A 23,483-nucleotide genomic window follows, 5' to 3' on the forward strand; every position below is an offset into this window, starting at 1 on the left:
TCATTAATCGGGCAGGGATGGCAAAAGTATACAAATCCTTTAATCAAGTAGAAGTACAGATGCTCATGTTTAATATGATTCTGGTAGAAGTTGAAGTACTGATTACACTTTTGTACTCGAATTAAATTTTATGAAAGTAGCTAAGCAGCATTACATCCTGCATTATGGCACCAACATTGCTTAAAATCTTGGCCTATATATCATCATCCTGATGCAAACTGACATCATTTTTCATGTAGTTTTGCGACTGTTGGATAAAAAAAAAAAACAGCCGCCCTTTATATTCATACACTCTAAAATAATTCCATAGCCTGTATATCTTTTAAATAATGTCTTACATTTTACACTCAATTCTCTCCAAAAATATATTGATTTTTTTTAAGTTTCACATCTGAATATTTTTGTATTGAATAGATTGAAAATACATTTTCTTCTGCTAAAATAGATACTTATTGTATTTGCCTGCTTTATGTGTTAGCAGCTCTTACCTGTTATTTAAGAGTTTTATCCCAGGGTATTGTGGATATTGTATGTAAGGGATAAACATCAATTCTGTTAATATATTTATTCTATGCAAAAATCTATATACACTGGCGTGACTACAACCTACATGTGCATGATCTTTTATTCATGTGATAAATACAGGATCTTTTATATTAGATTTGTATTCATGAATCACCCAGTATAGTTACTTTTGTTGTTGTAAAACATCTGTTAAAAAAAAAAAATGTAGATTAACATGCCTAAATGTAAAATCATATATAGGCAATAAAAAAACAAGAAAAAACTGTAAAACATCATACATTCTGTATTAGGAAATATGAACTCAACGGAAATAAATCTCAATGCATAAAAATTTTATGAAGTATGTGATTGTTTTAGTACTAAATGTACAAATCAAAGCTCTTTTATTTGCTGTATTAGATTGAAAGACCAGAGAAAACCTGCGCAGTATGATCGAACGTACAAAACAAAGACTGTTTACCTTAAGCATTTAAACGGCATATTTTTGAACTGGAAAGTGTCTCTCTTGTTTACAAGTGATCTGATCAATCAAATTGTGTCTTATTACCGTGTAAACAAGGCAGCATCAGTCATGTTAAATTCACAGACTCCCTCTGTCTCCTAGGCATGGGCCGGTATAAGATTCTGACAGTATGATCACCTTGGATAAAAATATCACGGTTTCACGGTATCACAGTACTGTGATTACTGCTCTAAAATAGCTTCTTTTTAAATGTCTGGGTAAAAAACTAAAAGTTTTCCTCCCTTTTGAACACAATATATTGTATTTTGAGAACTTTTAAAAAATATTTTGGAGCAGTAAACATGTCAGGCTGAATAATGAAAATTAATCATTGACTTCTGCTATCTTCATTAATTTTAAAAACACATTTCTTTGCAATTTAAAATGGCATCGTTGGATATCTTTTCTGCTGGAGATCTTACACATACCTTAGGGACGGTATTACAGAAAATTTGATCAGTTTTAAAACCTTGACTTTTCCAAACTGCGGTATACCTTGAACACAGTTATATTTCCCCATGCCGACTGTCTCCTCTGCCTCTTCTTGCCTTTCTCATTGTAATCTTCATAAACTAGCCTACATGCAGTGCGTGATAACCGTTGAAAAAGCCGCACAAAGTACACTAACAAAGTATTTGTACTTTGTACTTCCCATCTCTGCAATTGGGCATTAGTCATATTGATTGATTATGTAATTATGTCTTGTGTTTTACTTTTTAATTTGGAATATTTGGACAAGTTTCGACATTAGAACATTGTAAGGCACTACATTTTTGCAAAATCTCCATGATATTTGCTAATAGAGTGTGTCAATGATTGATAATGTAAGTTTTTTTGGCACTGAAATTGTCACGTATGCTTCAGTAAGTGCTTGACTCGACAATGACCAATTAGTTATTTTGACCCTGATGAATCAGTCTGTTCATCAGTTTTGTCATAGTTCTTGGTTATCAGGGTGTATGTCCTGTGTCAGCGTGAACCCTTGAATTTCTGGCACACATCAGCAAAGCCTGAAAGTGAGTGTGTGTGGGTGAGAAAACACTTGAGTGTGTGTGTTCATGTGTCATCTTTCCTGTCAAATTGACTCCAATTCCAGCTTCAAATTCATGAGTGGGACTTTATATACAGATGTAAACAGACAGACAGACAGGACTCCACCCAAAACCACTTCATTTAACTATATTTGTAGACTGATGCAACAGGAAATGCGTAAATATACAAATCACCTTCATGCTCTTCTGTTTCTATCTCTCTCACATACTAGTTAGAGAAACTTAAGCAACAACCCGGTACAGATTAGAACTAAAAGCAGACTATCAAGCATTACGATCACCCCAAACCACACAGCAATGCATTATCTAGCAATAAGGTCACCTCTGCAACTGCATAGCACTGCACTTATAAACGCTCAAATTATTTCTGCAAATATATAGAAATGCACCATCAAGTATCCCTGTCATCCTAGCAACCTCATAGCAACACACCATCTCCAATGCAAACCATTCAGACAGCACTCCATTAACCACTTAACCTGTTCAACTGCATAGCAATGCATTAAAGAATGTTCAGGTTACCCCACCAACCACATAGCAACCCAGTATTAGCCAGTTATATTTTCCGAGCAACTACATAGCATCGTGTTATAGAATGTTCAGGTCACCCCAGCAACCACATATCAACGCACTATTAGCCAGTCATATTCCACCAGCAACTGCATTGCAACATGTTATAGAATGTCCAGGTTACCCTAGCAACAACATAGCAAACCAATTATGGCCAGTCATATTCCATTAACTGCATAGCAACGCATTATAGATTGTTCAGATTACCATGGCAACCACATGGCAGCGCACTTTCAGCCAGTCACTTTGGCCCAGCAGTTGCATTGCAACGAATTTTAAAATGTTTAGATTGTCTCGGCAACCACATGGCAACTCATTATAAGCCAGTCAGATTGGCCCAGCAACTGCTTGGCAACATGTTATAGATTGTTCAGATTACCCAAGCCACCACAAGGCAACACACTATTAGCCAGTCACTTCCCCCCAGCAACTGCATAGCAACACATTATAGACTGTTCAGATTACCATAGCAACCAGCCAACCACATGACAACAGGTTTTCAGCCAGTCATATTTCCTCAGCAATAGCGTAGCAACGCATTATAAATTGTTCAAATTACCTCAGCAACTACGTGGCAATGCATTATAAACCAGTCAGATTGGCCTAGCTACTGCATAGCAACGAGATTTAGAATGTTTAGATTGTCCCGGAAACCACATGGCAACGCTTTATAAGCCATTCAGATTGGCCCAGCAACTACATAGCAACGGATTTTAGAATGTTTAGATTGTCCCGGAAACCACATGGCAATGCTTTATAAGCCAGTCAGATTGGCCCAGCAACTGCATAGCAACAGATTTTAGAATGTTTAGATTGTCCCGGCAACCACATGGCAACAAATTATAAGCCAGTCAGATTGGCCCCCGCAACTGCGTAGCAGCGGATTTTAGAATGTTCAGATTGTCCCGGTAACTACATAGCAACGGATTTTAGAATGTTTAGATTGTCCCGGAAACCACATGGCAATGCTTTATAAGCCAGTCAGATTGGCCCGGCAACTGCATAGCAACAGATTTTAAAATGTTTAGATTGTCCCGGCAACCACATGGCAATGCTTTATAAGCCAGTCAGATTGGCCCGGCAACTGCATAGCAACAGATTTTAGAATGTTTAGATTGTCCCGGTAACTACATGGCAACACATTATAGGTTGTTCAGATTACCACGAAAACCACGTCAACGCACTTACAGCCAGTCATATTTGCCCTGCAACTGCAAAGCAATGCATTATAGATTGTTCAGATTACCACAGGAACTATACATAACAATACACTTTTAGCCACTAATTTTACCCAGCAACAGCATAACAACACATTATAAATTGTTCAGATTACCATGACAACCACACGGGATCCCACTCAGGTTGGCCAAGCAACTGCATAGGAACAAACTGTAACATATCTAGATTACCTTAGCAACCACATGCCATCGAACCATGAACCAATGAACCCCTCAAATTAGCATTATCAACGAATTAGCTACCTCATTTTACACACATAACAATTAAGTCTATAAGCTTAGAGTTTAAAAGTCCAAGTTTCGAGTTTTAGAGACCAAGTTTTGAGTTTGTTATTTCTCAGCATCCGACAATGTCTCTCAGTAGCAGTTTTCCTGTTAGCATAGCTGATAAATGATGCTAGCTGTGTTTTGGTAAAGGCTTTATGTAGTGGTTGTGGTGATTATTATTTTTTCCTGGGTGTTTTTAAACGATCAGCTGTTTCAGGAAAGTTGACTTTCTATGATGTGCTACTGTGTGTAGAGGTGTTTGAGTTCATGTTGAACGTTTTCATGCCAGTAACACTAATGTTGGTGATGGAACTATCCGAGTGTGTGTGACCCTGTCTGTGGATCATGACTAAGAGGTTACAGTATCTCTGTTCTGCCTTTTTTCTGCAGCACAAAGACCCTGTGTGAGCCACCAATGGACTGGCATTCACACAAGCACACACACACACTTAGAAACGCACACAAACTGCTCAACATCTCACACAAATATTTCTCTCTGAATGCAAAACCGCCTACAAGCACCAGCCACAATGAACAGAGGCCATTGAAGGAGGAGAGAGACGCTTCTATTTTCCACAATAAGCATAACTTCAAAACATCTCATGACGATTAAAAAACCCCAGAACAAATTCAGAATACATAAAAGATTTAGATGCATTTAATGTCACCAATATGAGCAAATCCAGTCATGTGCTTTTTATGTCTCAAATAAAAATTCTGTTGGTGAATTTCATGAGTATAATTATTGTTTTTGACAAATAAATAATTAAAACTGAAATGTTAGAAATAACATTAATTAATTAATTTATAATAAAGCTTTTAAATTTAATTTAAAATTGACAAATTTTATTTAATTTAATTCAGTTTATTTTAATTTAATATAATGTTTTAGTAGTGATCGTCATATTCACCCTTAACGCTGTATTTTAAATTAGATTATTAAATAAACTAACTTTATTTAAGCTTTTTAGAAGTGACTATCAAATACACTCTTCGCCCTATTTTTATGATTAATAATTAATTTTATTTTATTTAAATTATCATTATGTACTGCTTACTCTCACTATTTCTGACTCACTCTCTCTCTCTCTCTCTCTCTCTCTCTCTCATGATCATATACACCTTTCACTCTGTATTTTTTTATTTATTTTATTTAATTTTGACTGTTAAATGCCGTTTACTCTATATGTTTAATTTAACTTGTTTAGTTTACTTTTTAGAAGTGATCATATACACCTCTCACTCTGTTTTATTTTATTTTATTTTAAAATGACCACCTTATCATTTTATTTTATATTTATTTTTAACTTTATTTTATTTTATCCAATTTTTATTTTATTCTATAATTTTTTTTAATTTAATTTAATTTTATTTTATTTTAACTTTTTAGAAGTGATCATATACACCCCTCACTGGATATGTTTTATTTTATTTTATCTATTTTTTATTTTATTTTATCATTTTATTTTTTATTTTTTATTTTTTTTAAATGACTACCTTATCAATATATTTTATTTTATTTTATTAAACTTTTTGAAAGTGATCATATACACCTCTCCATTATATGTTTTAATTTATTTAATTTTCTTATTTAATTTTATTTTATTGTATTTTAAAATGACCACCTTATTTTATTTTACTTTATTTTATTTGAACTTTTTAGAAGTGATCATATACACCCTTCACGCTATATTTTTACATTTTATTTTATTCATTTATTCATTAATTAATTCATTTTCTTTTCGGCTTAGTCCCTTTATTCATCAGGGGACGCCACAGCGGAATGAACCGCCAACTTATCTATCATATGTTTTACACAGCGAATGCCCTTCCAGCTGCAACCCATCACTGGGAAACAACCAAACTCTCTCTTTCACACACATACACTGCGAACAATTTGGCTTACCCAATTCACCTGTACCGCATGTCTTTAGACTTGTGGGGGAAACCAGAGGACCCAGAGGAAACAAGGGGAGAACATGCAAACTCCACACTGAAATGCCAACTGACCCAGCTGAGGCTCGAAACAGTGACCTTCTTGCTGTGAGGCGATTGTGCTACCCACTGTGCCACCGTGATGCCCTTTTTATTTTATTTATGATTTTATTTTAATTTAAAATGACCACTTCATGTATTATTAATAAGTGTAATGAACCACCAACTATTCCGGCATATGTTTTACACAGCGGATGCCCTTCCAGCTGCAACTCAGTACTGGGAAACACCCACACACACACACTCAAAACGCTACAGCCAATTTATTTTATTCACACCAAACTCCACACAGAAATGGCAACTGGCCCAGCCAGGACTCGAACCAGCAACCTTTTTGCTATGAGGCAAGTGGTTAGTGCTGCTAACCACTAACCCATCGTGCTGTTTTGACCGTTACACATACAATTTAATTTTATTTTATTCAATTGATCACCCCTTCCTATCTCGAATCAACTGAGGTGTTTACATGAAGGTTTTTAAATCCAATTAAGCCATTAAGTAGATTATTTATCCACACAACTAACTGGACTGACTTCTCAAAAGGTTCTTCAAGGTATGGCTCACGTTTGTGGTGCAAACGGCACTAATAATCTCCTGACAGTGACCCCGTGTGTTAAGAGCTGAACATCTGCACCTTCTCAAAGCCACTTCCTCTGTCAGCCGCTTTTAGGTCAGCACCATTCTGATGAATGTTATTTTAACATCCCACAGAGACAGAAAAACCAGCAAGTTAACTAGAGCTCCGTCTCATTTAATGTCAGTGAGTTCATTCATGCTCACGCTACATGCAAATATCAGAAAACACACTGTCATCATCGAATAATTGAAATGAAAAGCGTTTGCATGATCATGTGTGTGTGTGCATCTTCTCTTTTGCTTTTTCAAAGCACTTTTGTTTTTAGCTGCGTGTGTGAATCAGGGTTTCTGTATGAGTGTCATTTGGGGAATTTTGTTCATGAACACCGCTAGAGCCACTGAGGTGTGTGTGTTTGGGATTTGGGGAACTTTCCAGTTGTTGGTCATTTAGTTTTAAGCTCACAACAAACAGACTGAAGATTCTGATAAAAAGAAAGACCGTTTGTCAGTCGACCTTTTTGTGGTTTGCTCAGTGTGACTAGAGTTGCTCTCTGCTGCTTAGTGGTGGTCAGTGATGGAACTACAGATCTAAAACAAGACTCATTTCCTGTTTTCTTTTTTTCCTGTCCTGAGTAATTAGAGAATAATCATCATGTTTATTTACATTTTTTTTATACATTTATAGTATTAAAAATATATATTTGTAATTCAATAACGTCCTAGAAGTAATCATCATACACTGTAAAATCTAACAGTCAACTTTATCAAATGAAATGAGTGAAAGTTAATTCTACTCATTTGAAGAGAGTTTTGAACTCAGTGTTGAAGGTAATGAGTTCATTTAAGTTGAAGTAATGAGATATTTAATTGATTAAGTTCACAGCACTCATATAGATTTTATTTTTTTACTTAAATGGTTTGTAGCAGTCGGTTTCCTCAAACGGTTTGAGTTGTCTTAACTCATTGGATTTTACACTACTCAGTTGGTTCGAGTTCTCTTTATTTATTGGGTTTTACTGTGCTCAATTGCTTCATTTACTCAAATAGATTAAGTTCACAGCACTCATTAGGATTAGTTTGTGAACTTCAATGGTTTGTCACAATCAGTTTCCTCATGGTTTGAGTTACCTTAACTTTTTGGGTTTTAGGCACTGTTTTGTTTTGTTTTATTTTTAACACGTGTTATCACATACACACAAGTAACTGTAAATTATGTTTAATTTTAGCAATTATTTTAACTTAAGAGACCATAATATTATATAATCAATATTTTTATATTGCTAAACGTGATCAAATACTCTACACTTTTATTTATTTATTATTATCATCATACATTTTTATAAATTAATTAATTGATTTTTATTTCCTATAAGTGACGTCAAATGTATTTAAGTTTATGTTATTGAAAATTTCTTAACGGTGACCACCATATGCCAAAAAAAAAAGAAGATATGATTTATTTTACTTAATTTGTATAACTTTATGAAAATATAAAAAATATATAAAAACGATTGTGCACAATAAAAAAAAATTCTTATTTTATACTTCAATATTACTTTTATTCTTCATATTTCAACCACTCAAAATGACCATATTTTTATTTTATTTTGTTTTATTTTTATCAAATGTAGTCTCGTACTCACAAATAACTTTAATTTCTGTTTAATTTGAGCAATTAATTAACCTGGCGTAACTATAATATTTAATTAATATTTTTATATTTCTAAAAGTGATCAAATACTCTACACAGTTATTTATTTGTTTATTTATTTATTATTATTATTATTAATTTTATTTATTAACTAATTGATTTTTTTCCTATAAGTGACGTCAAATATATCTAAGTTCTTTTTATTGAAAAATTCTTGTGCAAAAAAAGAGGTTTAATTTAATTTGACTTTATTTGGATAACTTTATAAAAATAAAAAAATATATATACTAACTCTGTACACAATTCAAAGAATTATTTATTTTATACTTCAATATTACTTATAGTTCATATTTAAACCTCTTAAAATGACCATATTTTAATTAAATGTAATGATTTTTTTAATTTGTAATTTATTTTAGAATTCTATTTTATTTTTACTATTCCCAATATATATATATATATATATATATATATATATATATATATATATATATATATATATATATATATATATATATATATATATATATATATATAATTTTTAAATTCAATTTAATTTAATTTTATTGTTATATTTTATTTTTAGATTTCTTAAAAGTAACCGCATGCACAAGTAAGTTCTGTTTCAGTTCAGCAATTATTTTAACTTAAGTGACCACCAAGTGTTTGTTTATTTAAAAAAAAACATTCTAAAAGTGATCAAATACTCTTCACTTTTATTTTAATTTGGTTTATTTTTATTTTTAATTTATATTTAGTTTATTTTTACTTCCTTTGAAGTGACGTCAAATGTATTTTAGTTCATTTTAATGAAAATGTCCTAAAATTAACCACCATATGCATTTTATTTTATATCATTCTACTAAAAATATTTTTAAAAAGCAGTTTAAATGTATCTTACATCTTAAAACAACTTCATTATGTACCATTTTATTTTATTTGACCATCTAGTGACCTTTCTGACCCGAGTAGCTTCATGTTCCTATGGTGACCTTCTGGAATCTTCTGTCTGTCCTATTTCCTTAATCTACGCCAATGATCTGGCTGTAGACCTGACATCTGCCTGTGTTTAACAAACACAACCTCATTCCTCATCTACAAACACACACATACACACACACACATACGCTGTTGGCCTACTAGTGTTCATATCTGTGTAAGTAGCATCTGTGTGTGTGTAAGTGCTAAAGTGTGAGATATCAGTCCAGAGTAAACCTTTTATGACCAGCAATAAAACCATCCGCTTATTATCCAGACTGAGGTTTACATTCTCAATCAAATCACACCACACAGGCCGACGAACGTGGTTTGTCCACAAAACAAAATTATATTGCTCCTGTATGCAGTTAAAGTCAAAATCATCAGCCCTCTTGTGAAACTTGAATTCTTTTTCAAATATTTCACAGATTTTTTTCAACACATTTCTAAACATAATAGTTTTAATAACTCATTTCTAATAACTATTTAGTTTTTCTTTACCATGTTGAAAGTACCTCAGATTTTACTAGATATTTGCAAGATTCTAGTATTCAGCTTAGTGCAGTTTAAAGACTTAACTAGTATATTAAGTATGCTAATTAGGCAAGCTTGGTTAATTAGGAAAGTTATTGGACAACAGTGGTCTGGGATCAGATCAGCCAGATCTTATTTTCTAAATATTCTACTAAATTTAAAGCAGCAGACTGATCTGAGGTCAGTGGTGTGGGGGTTGTGAATTCAGAAAGTGTTGGTCAGAAAGCGAATATATTTAGCATTTGATCTCTAACTGTGATGTGCATAAATGAGTGGCGTTCTTCATTAGCATCGTGATTAATTGGAGCAGCGCCCTGGGGCAGCAAAGCACGTGCTCGCTGCCTAAATTAAGGCCAGATTTCATGCGGATCCTGAGTGAATCATGTTGTGTGAGCGTGTGTGTTTGCTGAGGGTGAGTTCATAGCGGGAGGGAAAATTAAAAACAGATTTGAGATGCGTTTGCACGTCTGAAATTGGAAAGTTTGTGTACAAAATGACAACTTTGTGAAAATAATTCCTGTGTAATCATGTAGGTCTGCAAAGATGAAAGAAATGTGCTGTATTGTGCATGCCAGGCCAGTAGGTGGCGATGTCATTTGTTATTGTAACATTTATGGTCCTGTACTCCAACAGTTTGTGTATTTTATATATAATAACACACATGACATTACTTTTTTTCCCCACAAAATCACATTTTTGTACTTCACATCTATGTTATTTACAATAATGGTATCATTTTCAAAGGTTTCTTTTTTGGGCCCCTAAACGCTACTGATTTGTACATGAACATCCAAAACCCTCAAGATATTTTTCATTTTAGTTGACTTGGTTGATTTAGGTGGTTGCTATGTGGTTGCTGGAGTACTTACTAGCTAGTTCTAAAGGCTAATTTACACTAAAGACTATAGAATACATAAGACATGTCACTCGTATAGTTTTAAATTGGGAAAAGTGTAACGGTCATATGGCGAATGAAGCCCCATCTTCTAATACAGGAGCCATCGATATAGACTGATCATTCTCCGGGGGGAGGGGCTAGACATGAGTTTCTGCAGATTTTGTGTGATTCGAATGCTTAGAAATGAAACTAAAGAGAAAGTTGTTGTTTAATTTTATTGGTGATTCCTAATATGAAATTCAGTAGTAAGCTTGGCAAGAAGTTTTGGAGAATTTGATGTTTCCCCATTCAGACAGAATGCCTGAGCTTACTGCTCGAGAGGCATTTCAAAGATGGCCGCCGAGTGAAATGACTTGTCTTAAAGGGACTTTGGCTGCGTCCGAAACCGCATACTTCCATACTATACAGTACGCTAAAATCAGTATGCGAGCCGGGTAGTATGTCTGAATTCATAGAATTCGAAAATCAGTACACGAGAAGTACCCAGATGACTTCCTACTTACTACTTCACGTGACCATGACAAAATGACGGATGTAGTATGTCCGAATCCCATTTATACTTTTCACATTCATACTGTATAGAACATACTTTTTTAACGGCCGAGTAGTATGTTTAAATTCAAATGCAGTACTTACTGAGTAGTAGGCGGTTTCAGACTCAACCTTTATTTATACTTCTGCATCGAGTGATCCGCATGATCCATTGCGCCTGCCTTGCGCTTAGTTGTGCATTTATACTTCTGCATGCTGTTTGTGTTGCTCTGCAATAACGCTTCCGAAATGCTAGGTGGCAGTAGGTTTTTATAATTATTCACCAAAAATTTTAAGAGGAACTATTTTGTACTTTGTAGGTACTAATATGTACCCTTGAGCTAATAATATGGACCTTTTAGGTACAAATTTGTATCTTTTGGAAAGGTACTACCCCAGGCACTGCTTGCATACTTTTATTTCTGACAGTGTGAGTTGTTGATGTGCAGGTGTAAGCATTGACTTTACTGCTTTCATGGACAGAAATCATTGGTTAAAATGGTTAAAGACAGCAAAGTTTAACACTTTCAGTTGTACTGATTGGTTGTTTTTACAGACAGGATCTGGGTGTCTGACTAGCGCTCTGCTCTTCAGAGTCTCCGGATTTAATGAGTTCATGAGAGACGAGTGAACTCTAGGATTTCTCTGTGTCCCATCAGAGCACACAATGCCTATTTATAGTGAGAGAGGAGGCGTGTGTGTGCGTGTTTCTGGATGATGGAATATATGTCATACCGCTCTTCTCATGCTTGTGTTTATGTGAAAGTGTGTGCTTTATTTTCAGGCTGATTTGCAGCGTTCTACTGAGAATAATTATCATGAAAAAGATCTGTTTTTTCAATACATAGAGGAGAGCATGACCTAATTTCTGATGCTGAGTCCATGATGACATCATCACGTTGATCATAAGAGGGCATGTGTGTGTTTAAAGGAACAGTGCACCTTAAAATGAATATTATGTCATTATTTAAAGGGATAGTTCACCTAATAATGAAAGTTCTGTCATCATTTACCCACCTTTTACTTGTTCTAAACCAGTTTGAGCTTTATTCGTTCTGTTGAACACAAAATAACATATTTTGAAGAATGTTGGAAAACCTGTAAACAATGATTTCTATGGCATTTGTTTTTCCTACTATGGATGTAAGTGATGATTACAGTGTAGATTGTAATTTTTAAAATGTAGATTGTGTCAAAGCAGCTTCACATAGAAGATCATAGTAAATTGAAACAGTGTAGTTCAGCTTTCAGAGTTTAAGTTCAGTTCAGCTCAGTTCAGTGTGGTTTAATAATCACTACTGAGAGTCCAAACACTGAAGAGCAAATCCATCAATGCGCAACTCTACAGATCTCGAACCATGCAAGCCAGTGGCGGCAGCGTTGAGGAAAAAACTTCACCAATTGGCAAAAGTGAAGAATTAAAAAACATTGAGAGAAAGCAGGCTCAGTTGGGCACGACCATTTCTCCTATGGCCAAACGTCTTGTGCAGAGCTGCAGTCTAGGCGCCGGAGGCTGGAAAGCTGTACCTTTAGCAAAGACTCGTCTGTCCATGGAGCGTCACAAGAATCAGTCTCAAGCTCTCCACTCTGCCATGACCACCACAGCAGCTGCCCTGGATACAGCCTGGTCCAGGATATGGAAACCTTGGGATCATCTCGTCGCTGGTCTTGGATCGAATCCGTGGCGCTGCACAGTCTGAGGGCCTCGGTATGAGTATCCCCAGGTGGAAATAGAGAATATAGAGAATAATTAGCGTAGATGCAGTTCATAGCGCATATAAATGAGATGCAAAACCTGAGGGGAGCACATTCATGTATCATACCGCTAAGTGATGCACTGAGTGTATGCTTTACTAAAAAGATAGGTCTTTAATCTAGTTTTGAATTGAGAGAGTGTGTCTGAGCCTCGGACATTATCAAGAAGGCTATTCCAGAGTTTAGGAGCCATAAATGAGAAGGCTCGACCTCCTTTACTCGACTTTGCTATTCTAGGTACTACCAGAAGCCCTGAGTTTGGAGATCTTAAAGAGTGGGTTGGATTGTAGCGAGACAGAAGGTTGGTTTGATAAACAGGAGCTTTATGTAAACATTATTTAAAGCTTTATAGGTAGGAAGCAGTATTTTAAATTCAATATGAAACTTAACAGGTAACCAGTCTAAGTATGCTATTTTGATTGAAAAGATATTTAAAACTGGAGACTAAGTTCACTCTGGCCACCCTGACGACAACGCAGTCTAAATGTATCATTTATTGCCCTTGGTCCGGACCAAATGAAGCAAAGTATATGTAAAAGCGCCCTAAATCACAACTCATCAGCGTTTATTTGAGAGCGCACAAGAAAAAAATCCTAGAGGAAACACTCTATCCACAAAATTTTTAGCTATTTTAAAATTTGACTAAACTATTTAGTCCATTGAAATGAATGGGTTTCATAGAGCATCATTTTCTTCATTTTTTCCCGCTTTTAGCCTTTATTTGGCTTCACCTTTTGGCCAAAAATTGAAAATGGCATTTTCTGCAGGTAATTTTCATCATCTGAAAATCCGGTGCATTCCTAATTCCTATCGCTCATATAACAGAAGAGAGTTTTATCAAAATTTACCCAGCAAAAATGCCCCTTCATATGTTAGTAAACACATTTTCACTCGTAGTTAGGGGAAGTCTTTTATTTGTTTCGTTAAGAGCTATTCACACTTCAACAATAAAAACATGAATAATGCATTGAAATTCTTACATAACTGCTTTAAGCATATGCACATGACCATTTCATAACAAATGACAGCACAAAAGACTCCATTAAAGTAGTCCATATGATTTGTGCGGTTCAAGCTGTGAAAGAAAGTAAAGACTGACAGCTAACCTTTCAGGTGTGTGCATGTATGAAAGTGTGACTGTCTCTTCATATTACATCTAAAAGACCCTAAAGGGGGGTTTTGAATATCAGACGTCTTTTAAATTCCTCTTTGAGTCATTCTCTCCATATTTCCATCCAGTTGCTCAGTCACCACTTGGCAGAGCTTTGATTCGAACTCATGTGTGGTTCAGACGCCTACAGTCAATTGTGTGTGTGTGTTTGTGCTCAACCTCCTTCTGATCTGTCGTTTCCATCTTCCAAACGAGTTCAGAGCGGATGCAGGTGCTCTGCAATCTGTTGGGTCTGTGTTCAGGGTCAGCTGGTGACCCTTCGTGACCCTCATTAATCCTCGCCAACTCGCTGTGTGCATCGTGATGTTATTGCAAACGCAGGCACTGCTGGAGTTTTACAGTGGACATAATGACTCCATCACCTCTGCTGGAGTGTGTGTTCGACTGCCATCTAATAGAGCAGGGGTTCCCAAACTTTACAGCCCACGACCCTCAAAATATCAATGCCAGTGACTCACGACCCCCACTATCCTCAGAGGTGGTTATAAATATTTAAATATTGTGCACACAATAATAGGCCTAAATAAACAAGAGCATATTGACAATACTAAAAAATTGCAACAGTCTAACAACTACTCTGTTATTCCACAGAGTTATGGGATCAGAAAAGTATCAATAAACATTTGTTATAGATGTGACCAAAAAGTAGTGATGCTCCGATAAGCATTTTTGGGGCTGATTACAGATCACTAAGGGCGTACTCACACTATGCCATCCGTACCGTGCTCAGGCCTGTTTCCTGGATCGTTTGAGTGCGCTGAATCAGGCTCAAGCACGGTTCACTTGGCCAGCCCTGGCCTGGTTGGAATAGGTGTGCCTGAGCATGGTTCACTTGGGCTTTGGCGCGATACGCTTGTGTGTGAGTGCAAAACGTGACAAAGCCCGAAAATGAAAGCGAGACGTGACTTTTAAGGGACTGTTTCATATGGATTTATTAATCATTCTAACTGTTCAGTGATCGCAAACTGCCGTAGTTTATTAAAGACGCAAACCCCTCACTGCACCACAGCTGCGCACCTTCAGCAGACCTTCTCATTCCTGCAGCACGAGGGCTTTATGACTGTTTATGAGCGTGAAAAGTGGCGGATCTGTTCGGCGAAATATCTGACTGTGTGTCACCGCATCCCTAAGGACTGTTTGGCAAAATATTTGACTGCATATCAAACCGACTGAAACGATATAACTAGAGAAATCTCCACTGTGCTGAGCGAGAGCGCTCATTGAACAGCGCAGCATCGATGACGTAAGCGTGCCCAGGCCCGATTAGTGTGAGTGCGGGCCGTCGGGGGAGACGGGAGGGGGAACAAGCGTGCTTTGGCCCGGTTCGAGGCAACTGTCCATAGTGTGAGTACGGCCTAAGATCATGATCTGCCAATTGCCGATCACAGAATGGCAGGGGAATGGGAATCTTTTATCTATAATCTAGTGAATTTTACACAATTTTTAGAAATGAAACTAACTCTAGATTACCTATATTGAACAAAACTGTAGAAATAGGCTACAGTCAAGATCTTGAAGAAGCACCAAGTGTTTATTTTAGAAAATGACAACTTAAGGCTACTGTAGGCCATCATATGCAGTTGTTTGACGTGTTCTAAGATGCCTAATCATGTTAGGGGTGTTAAAATGCCGTTGCTAGCTTCCACCTCGAGGGATTACTTCACAACATACATTGCAAACGGCTAGCTTTACGTCTTTATCGGACACTTTGAAAAACTTCCAGAAGGGAGAACTCATGTTGTCACTGGTAAGCTCCACTCAGCTGTTGTTTACCTGTGCGCCGTGTATGCATGTGTGAAAAAGTTGTGCGAGTAATTTACATAAAAGTGATCAGCTTTTTTGATCGGCACTTTTCAGGATTAGCCGATCGAGCTATTTTTAGCCAGTATTGACCGATCATGATAAAAAAAAAGATAATAGTAATGATAATTAATTTATCGTTAAAATGATAAAAACAGATTAAAATGTGTTAAAACAGGTTTTAATAGAATGAAAAAGAATAGAAAGACACAATAGTGTGATCTGTTGACTGTAGCACAGTGCTCATTCAGTTAACTCACAGCAAAACAGATGTCTTTTCAGTCTTGATTTGAACGTGCCTAATGTTGGAGCACATCTGATCATTTCTGGAAGCTGATTCCAGCAGTGGGGGCGCAGTAGCTGAAGGCTGATTCACCCTGCTTTGACTGAACTCTTGGAATTTCTAGTTTATATGATCCTAATGATCTGAGGGATCTGTTTGGTTTGTATTCAGTGAGCATATCTGTAATGTACAGTATTGTGGTCCTAGGCCATTTAGTGATTTATAGACCAGTGATAATACTTTAAAGTCTATTCTGAATGTAACTGGCAGCCAGTGTAAAGACCTGAGGACAGGTGATGTGCTTTGATTTTCTGTTTCTGGTCAGAATCCTGGCAGCAGCGTTCTGGATGAGCTGCAATTTTCTGACTGTCTTTTTGGGAAGGCCAGTGAGGAGACCATTACAGTAATCCACCCTGCTGCTGATAAAGGCTTGACCAAGTTTCTTTATGTCCTCACTGGAAACAAAGCATCTAATTCTTGTAATGTTTTTGAGATGCTAGTAGGCTGATTTACTTGCTGCTTTGACATGACTTGAAAATCAGATCTGACTCCAGAGCCGCACCAAGATTCTTGACCTTATTTTTTGTTGTTTGACCCCTTGAGCCAAGGTACGTATTCACCTTGAGAACCTCATCTTTGTTTCCAAATGCAATGACAGTTTTCTCTTTGTTTAACTGAAGAACGTTTTGGCACATCCAACTGTTTTTGGCGCATCCAATTTGCATGGAATTGCTACAGTAGTACATCCGTTTTTATTTTATAAATAATTTTCAGGAGCTGACAATATTGTTCTATTGAACACATGGGATGGAAATGCTGCTTTAGTTGCAAATGTATAAAGTTTTTTTTTGTGTGTGTAGAGTTTTCCGTTTCCAAATATTCAGAGATTTGGAGAACATCACTAGTTTTTACAAAGGAAATAGTTTTGAAAGCACATTAGAACCAAATCTTAATACCTAATTTTTAAGTATTATGATTATTATGATGTTCAATTTGGTAACGTTTAGTAAAAATGTTAAATGAAATTGATCATGAGGCAGTGTGTATAGTTTTCGTGTGCTGTGTTCGTCTGGTGTTATTTGCTCTGATGTCTGGCTTGAATATACCAGAAGCCCTACTGTAAATCTGGCATCCAGACGCTCATTGGATCAGCTCCAGATGTGCATTATTTTTCTGCTTTATGCTGGTTTGTGGGGTTTAATCTGTGGGGTAAAGACAGAGTCTGGATTATAATCCACCATTATCATACTGGAACTAGCATTGGATACTGGCGGATGGGCTCTGGTTTTGACTGGAGAATCGCAAACGTGGATTGACCGACAGACGATTCTGAACCAGTTCTGGTTTTACGAGTTGGTAAAACCTGGATTAAGCACAGTGGATATGGGGGCCACTTCATCATTCAGGGACATGTGGACGAAGATGTTGTCAACTCAGAGGGTAAATGAATATGCTAATGTTTTTGTGTTGGATTACTGCATCAAAAAGGAAACATTACATTTGGGTTTTAATATTGAAACAAACAATGACAGCTCAGGCTCAATGGAAATATTTGCTTCAGTTTACATTTTTGTGAAGGCTGTGAAACATAGTTTAACACACATTTGACTGCAGACTTCAAGTAAAATGTGTGTTACTGGGCTGTATGATGCTTACAAATTTTGTTCCTTTTCACACTAATGATATTTACAGAGACATACACTGTAAAATTGCTGGCTTCTACACAATTCCTTCATGTTGTCCTAACACAAATCGATTAGGTTTTACAAATTTAAGTGGACTTAACATAAAACAATTGTCCCCCCCCAAAAAAAAACCTAAAGAATTGTGTTCTTTCAACTCATTTTAATTAAGTAGTTTAAGCAATTAATAAAAAGTAATTTTTTGAATGCATTAGTATCTAATAAAAGGTTCTTTTTGTTTACTTCACTTTGCACAACACCAAACAAATACCACAAAACAACTTAACCATGTATAATATTTATAATCGAATATGTGTGATTCACCTATTTCTCTTCATATACACTACTTTTCTAGTGTGGTCAGTTTCTTGGTAGCTTATTGTGTACGTTGTATTTGTCATGCAAAGAGCTTGGGTTTGAGTGCGGTGGAGCACGCTTCTGCAAAAAAGAAAGTAATGTAAAATCAAGGTAAAGCTATGTGGTTGTAGTGCATTTTTCTCTTATGTTTGCTTTTGGAAACATTAATTGTTGGGTTTTGGTCAGCTGATCTGTACAACAAGCGGCACCTTCCCATGGACGTGTATCTGAATCCTACAACAAAACGTGCCTTGATTAGTGTATTTTAGATTCGCAAAAATGTAGATGGCGGCCTCCTTTGGATTTGTAATCTGAAATGTGCAACGAAACTTACCGAAAGCAGTGTATTTTTGCAATAATGTAGACTGACATGTATTTTCAATACGTTTGTTACAATATTTATAGATTTATTTTTAATTGTAAAATAGTTACATTGTTAGATTTAAAAAAAAAATCCTTAATAAAAATGTAGCTGTTTATTAAACAATACACTTTAAAAATACTTTAATTCTTAGTTTTTGTCAATTTTTGGAAATAATATTGACCAATACAACATTACGAAATGATTTTAAAAAATATTGTCATTGTTAGTTTAACTATAATGCAGTTTACAAAAATTGCTACTTAGGTAACTAATGTAATTTAAAGTGTATTATAAAACGTTAAAATGAAAGAAATACAGATTTTTTTTGGTTAACTGTAAATTCACATTATAGTCGTTAACTAATGTATTAGCAAATGTTGTAAGGTAACAACAAAAAAAGAAAGTTTGACTAATGTAGCGTAGCATACATTAGGGCTGCATGATATGGGAAAAATCTGAAATTGCAATTATTTTTCGATATATATTGGGATATACTGTCTCTACAATTTGCCCAAATGATTGAATAGCACTATTTGGAAAGAATTTATAGTAATAAAAAAAAGAATTTATAGTAATATAGTTATAATTTATAGTCACGCTTTGTTAACGTTCACTTCTCGCGTTTAGCAAACCATTAACTATGACTTTTGCTAATTATAAATTTAAATAATTATTTAACTCCTAATTTTCTCCTTATTAATAGCTATTAAAGGGGTGGTCCAGAGTGTATTTTTATGGTGTGGTTGTGTTTATGGGGTGCAAAGCAATATGTGCTCATGCTTTATTTGTAGAAAATCGCGTAAATTTTTCGTATATCCTACTTTGATACAGCTACTCCACTAACATGAAAAGGCTGAAGACCTGCCCTCAAGAGGCTCTGATTGGTCAGCTAACATAATGTTCTGTGATTTGCAGATCAGCTCCACATCACCAAGAAGCGTCTCCGTTATAACATTAAAGCGACTCTGGCCACGCCCATTCGCTGTGCAGGATGTAACCTGAAGGGTTTATGACATCATTAACCCAGAGGTTTTTTTTGGTAGTCCTTAAACTTCATTCGTTGTAGGCTTTGCTAAGCTAGCTCTGTAAGAGCCAATGTCTACCTTTGCATTGAACTTTGAGTGTCTTACATTCAGAGATGTTGTTTATGTTCACACAGCCACATTACACATTAACTAAAGTTTTTAAAATGCTATTGTAGTGGACCACCCCTTTAAGGTAGTTTAGGTATTGGGTTAGGGATGCAGAATATTTTGTTTATAAGTAATATAATGCAATACAACAAATCTTTATTAAACCTCCAAGTGGCTAAGGATCTTGTGCCTGAATACTTTTATCTTTCTCAGGCCTCAAAACATTTCAATTATAAAATTTCACTCTGTTGTTGTTGAACTCTGCAGTAATTCCTCAAATCTTGTGTTCTGAACTGACTTTTGCTCAAATATAATCCTAACTCAACATTGCATCTATGTGATTTGACTATAACGGATGCATAAATTGTGATATATATGCTGAAATGATATACTGTGCAGCCTTAGCATACATTCATTTATGCTAACTTAGGTATTGTATTGTTTACCAGCACTAGTGTAGTGACTAACTAAAGGACCGCTTTTTTTTAAAATGTTTACAAATTTGATATAGTTTTGTGAGTGCATGTAACGTATTTTTGGTTAATAAAATAGTTCATTACAACTTTATTTATACTTCAGATTCTTTTAAAGTTGTAGTTATTTTGTTGCTTCGTCATTTTATATTATTTTTTTGTGGATTTCGTTGAAGTGTTCCTTATTTTTCATGCAAATGTCAGCTAAATATGTAACTGCAGTCAGGAATTAAATCTAAATTGGATGAAGCCAACCCTATCTGTCACCTTTAATGTTAAACCAACTGTGCCAAAAAGTACATTCTTACTATTCGTAGATGTGAAACAACCTATTATTTAGGCCCGTCTCTGAGCAGGTTTTCCACGTGGGGACGTCCCTACAAGTTGACGTCAAGTTTGAGGGTTTTACACAGTGTTTTGGCCTTAAGATTTGCGAAAGCAGCCCACATGAACAGCTTCATCTTCAAAGACGCTTGTTGAACTGGTTTGTGCATAGTTAGGACTCTCAAATGTCTGTGTTTGCGTTTGCTGAAAATGCTAGACACCAGTGCATCCGTTTATTGCGTAATACGCCATCTCTGTGTAATCGAAACCGCAAGACTATATGCAATCACGCAGCAGATTCTCTCCTAAAACTACTGTGTTCAAAGTGGCGTTTCTTGTCTCTGCAGTGTATTGTGCATGAGGAGGTGATCTGTGTTTAAATGAGCCTGGATAATCGCATTAGGTCATTTGAATTACCCAGATGCTGACAGGGGACTTTGGCAGTGTGTGTTGGTGTGTGTGTGTGTGTGTGTGTGTGTGTGTGTGTGTGTGTGTGTGTGTGTGTGTGTGTGTGTGTTTCTTAGCTATATTCTTCCATTGCTGGTTTAATAGCCTTAATGAAAGATCTCACCAGAAATAAAAATTAAGTCATTGTTTAATAGCCTCGCTGTTCCAAACCTCAATGCTGTTATTTCTTTCTTTTATGGAAGACAAAAGTAGGAAAATGTGAGGAATTTTTGGTTTGGTAACACTTTAAAATAATGGTTATTATTTACTTAATTATGAATGTATTAAAACATGTGCTTGTTTGTTGTAAAAATTCATAATAATGCTAAAAAAAATACTAATTTGTGGATCTCCTTACTTTCGGGTGCAGCTATACTGCCATTGTGATTAGTGTATTCTGGGAAATTGTCTTACCCCTTGGTTTTGAGTGTGGTCCTGAAAAATCTCAGCTCGTAAGGTACCCCTTACCCTTTCCCCTACACCTTTAAGCTAAAGAGAATTGGACCACCCCTACCCCTTCACGAGGTGTTGGGGAAGGGGTAAGGGGTAGACTTGGGATTGGGCCTTAATGTATTTCCTAACACAAACAAACAAACAAACAGTACTTTTATGACAGAATTTATTCATCTTCTTCGCTAAAGCTATTTATTGAGTATACAGTCATGCCTTTATTAATGTATTTTAGATTTGTGAAAATGTAGACAGCGCCCTCCAGTGGATTTGTAATCTGAAATGTGCAACAAAACTAGCAAGGTTTTTTTGTAAAAATCTAGACTGAGACAAGTATTTCCAATACATTGGTAACAATATTTATAGATTTAAATTCATTGTAATGTGTATAGTTACATTATTAAATGTAAAAAATATTTATAAAAAAGTAGCTGTTTATAAAATACAGCTGGTGTTTTTGATAATGTGTTAATAAGTGTTGAAATTGGTGTTAAAAATAACGAGACGTGGTTCAACATTTACTAATGCATGATTAAAATACTAAGTTGAGCTTTTTAGCAATAGTTAATGCACTGCTGTGAGAACTAACAATGACTAACAATGACTGTATTTTCATTCACTAACATTGACAGATGAATAAATATGTATAACACTTAAAAATTACGATCAATTAGTATTTTTTATATTTTCTTGCAAAAAATCCTAATCCTAATGCTATTTATTAAGTACAATGGGCCCTTGGAGTTATGTTATAAAAATAGCCCACTATAGGCGAAACTCGTGAAGTAGTTAGCTTTATTTTTTACAGTTATTATAGATGTTTTAAGGCTGAGAAAAGCCCTCATTACACACTTTATACACTTCTCAGACAGGCATTAACATTTTCACACTTTTCTCTCGTTTAAACACTCGTGTCCTTTAGCATATCCAGAAGTCCAACTTTTTGTGCGATGGTTAGCATCTTTCTCTGCCTCTTGGGTGCTACCGCAGGTGATTTTGACAGTGCAGAACGTTGTCAACATTGTTGGGTTTGTTGGGGAGAAAACTTGCAGACATACAAATACAGCACTTTAGAGTCACACTGCTAGCGATCGAAGATTCATGTTGATTTGGCAAGCTGAACGCATTCTGTACTGTACAGGAACGGAGGAGATTGATTGACAGTGGTCTACAGCCAATTAGGACACAGAACACAATGTGCTGATCAACACAATAAAAAGCATGACAAATTACACAACAAAAATCTGCGAGAATGGTGAACTGCTTTATGGTGAAGAATCACCATATACACCATATGCAGCGCACAAACTAATAACAAGCACAACTTTGGATTTTAATAATGCTAGTAGTTAAACTATGAATAATTAATTGATTGTTCATTCTTAGTTCATGCTAATAAATACATTTGCATTAACCAATAGAGCGTTTTTGTAAAGTGTGAGCAGATTTTCATCCAGTTATTGAAGTATAATTACCACCAAAAAACAAATTCAAGTACCAATTAATTAACTAGTAACTTGTTACTTGCATATATTATTAAGATATGGATATTTATTAGTATATATAAAGCACATGTTCTGCATGATCTAATTCTACATTCATAACCCAGTCCATAACCTAAACCCAACTACTACATTAATAACTATTAACAAGCAGCACAATAGTAATTTATAAAGCTGAGCTAAAAGTCAGTTATTGGTTTATTAACAGTGAGAATTGGACCTTAAAATAAAGTGTGACCAAATATGTTTTGGATTGTTTTTAACTGGATCTTCAAATATTTCTGAAGCATTTCTCTAAATGGCTATACTTCATTTCTGTTGATGCTGTACCTTAAAATTATAGACTAACATTCATATTATTGAGTTCAGAAACCTAGATCATCACCCACATGTACATCCTGTTCACATAAACACACACACACACA

General features: G+C 35.5%; 1 protein-coding gene across 41 annotated transcripts in view; it reads left to right on the top strand.

Annotated features, from left to right (window-relative positions):
• The window catches only part of fnbp1b (formin binding protein 1b), a 174,279-nt gene that overhangs the window by 49,576 nt on the left and 101,220 nt on the right, over window positions 1-23,483 (top strand). For 3 of the 41 annotated variants that reach the window (XM_087300604.1, XM_087300608.1, XM_087300614.1), the window contains exon 1: window positions 17,613-17,766. The exons of 19 other annotated variants lie outside the window; for them this stretch is intronic. In XM_087300604.1, coding sequence (XP_087156730.1) covers window positions 17,710-17,766 — 57 coding nt within the window. In that variant the 5' untranslated portion in view covers window positions 17,613-17,709. Of the gene's footprint in view, window positions 1-17,608; window positions 17,767-23,483 lie in introns of those variants that run through there. 19 more of the 41 variants (XM_087300603.1, XM_087300610.1, XM_087300616.1 and 16 more) reach the window with 12 other exon arrangements.

The sequence above is a fragment of the Danio rerio genome, chromosome 21 (assembly GCF_052040795.2).
Source record: "Danio rerio strain M-AB ecotype USA chromosome 21, GRCz13ab, whole genome shotgun sequence".
Lineage (NCBI taxonomy): Eukaryota > Metazoa > Chordata > Actinopteri > Cypriniformes > Danionidae > Danio > Danio rerio.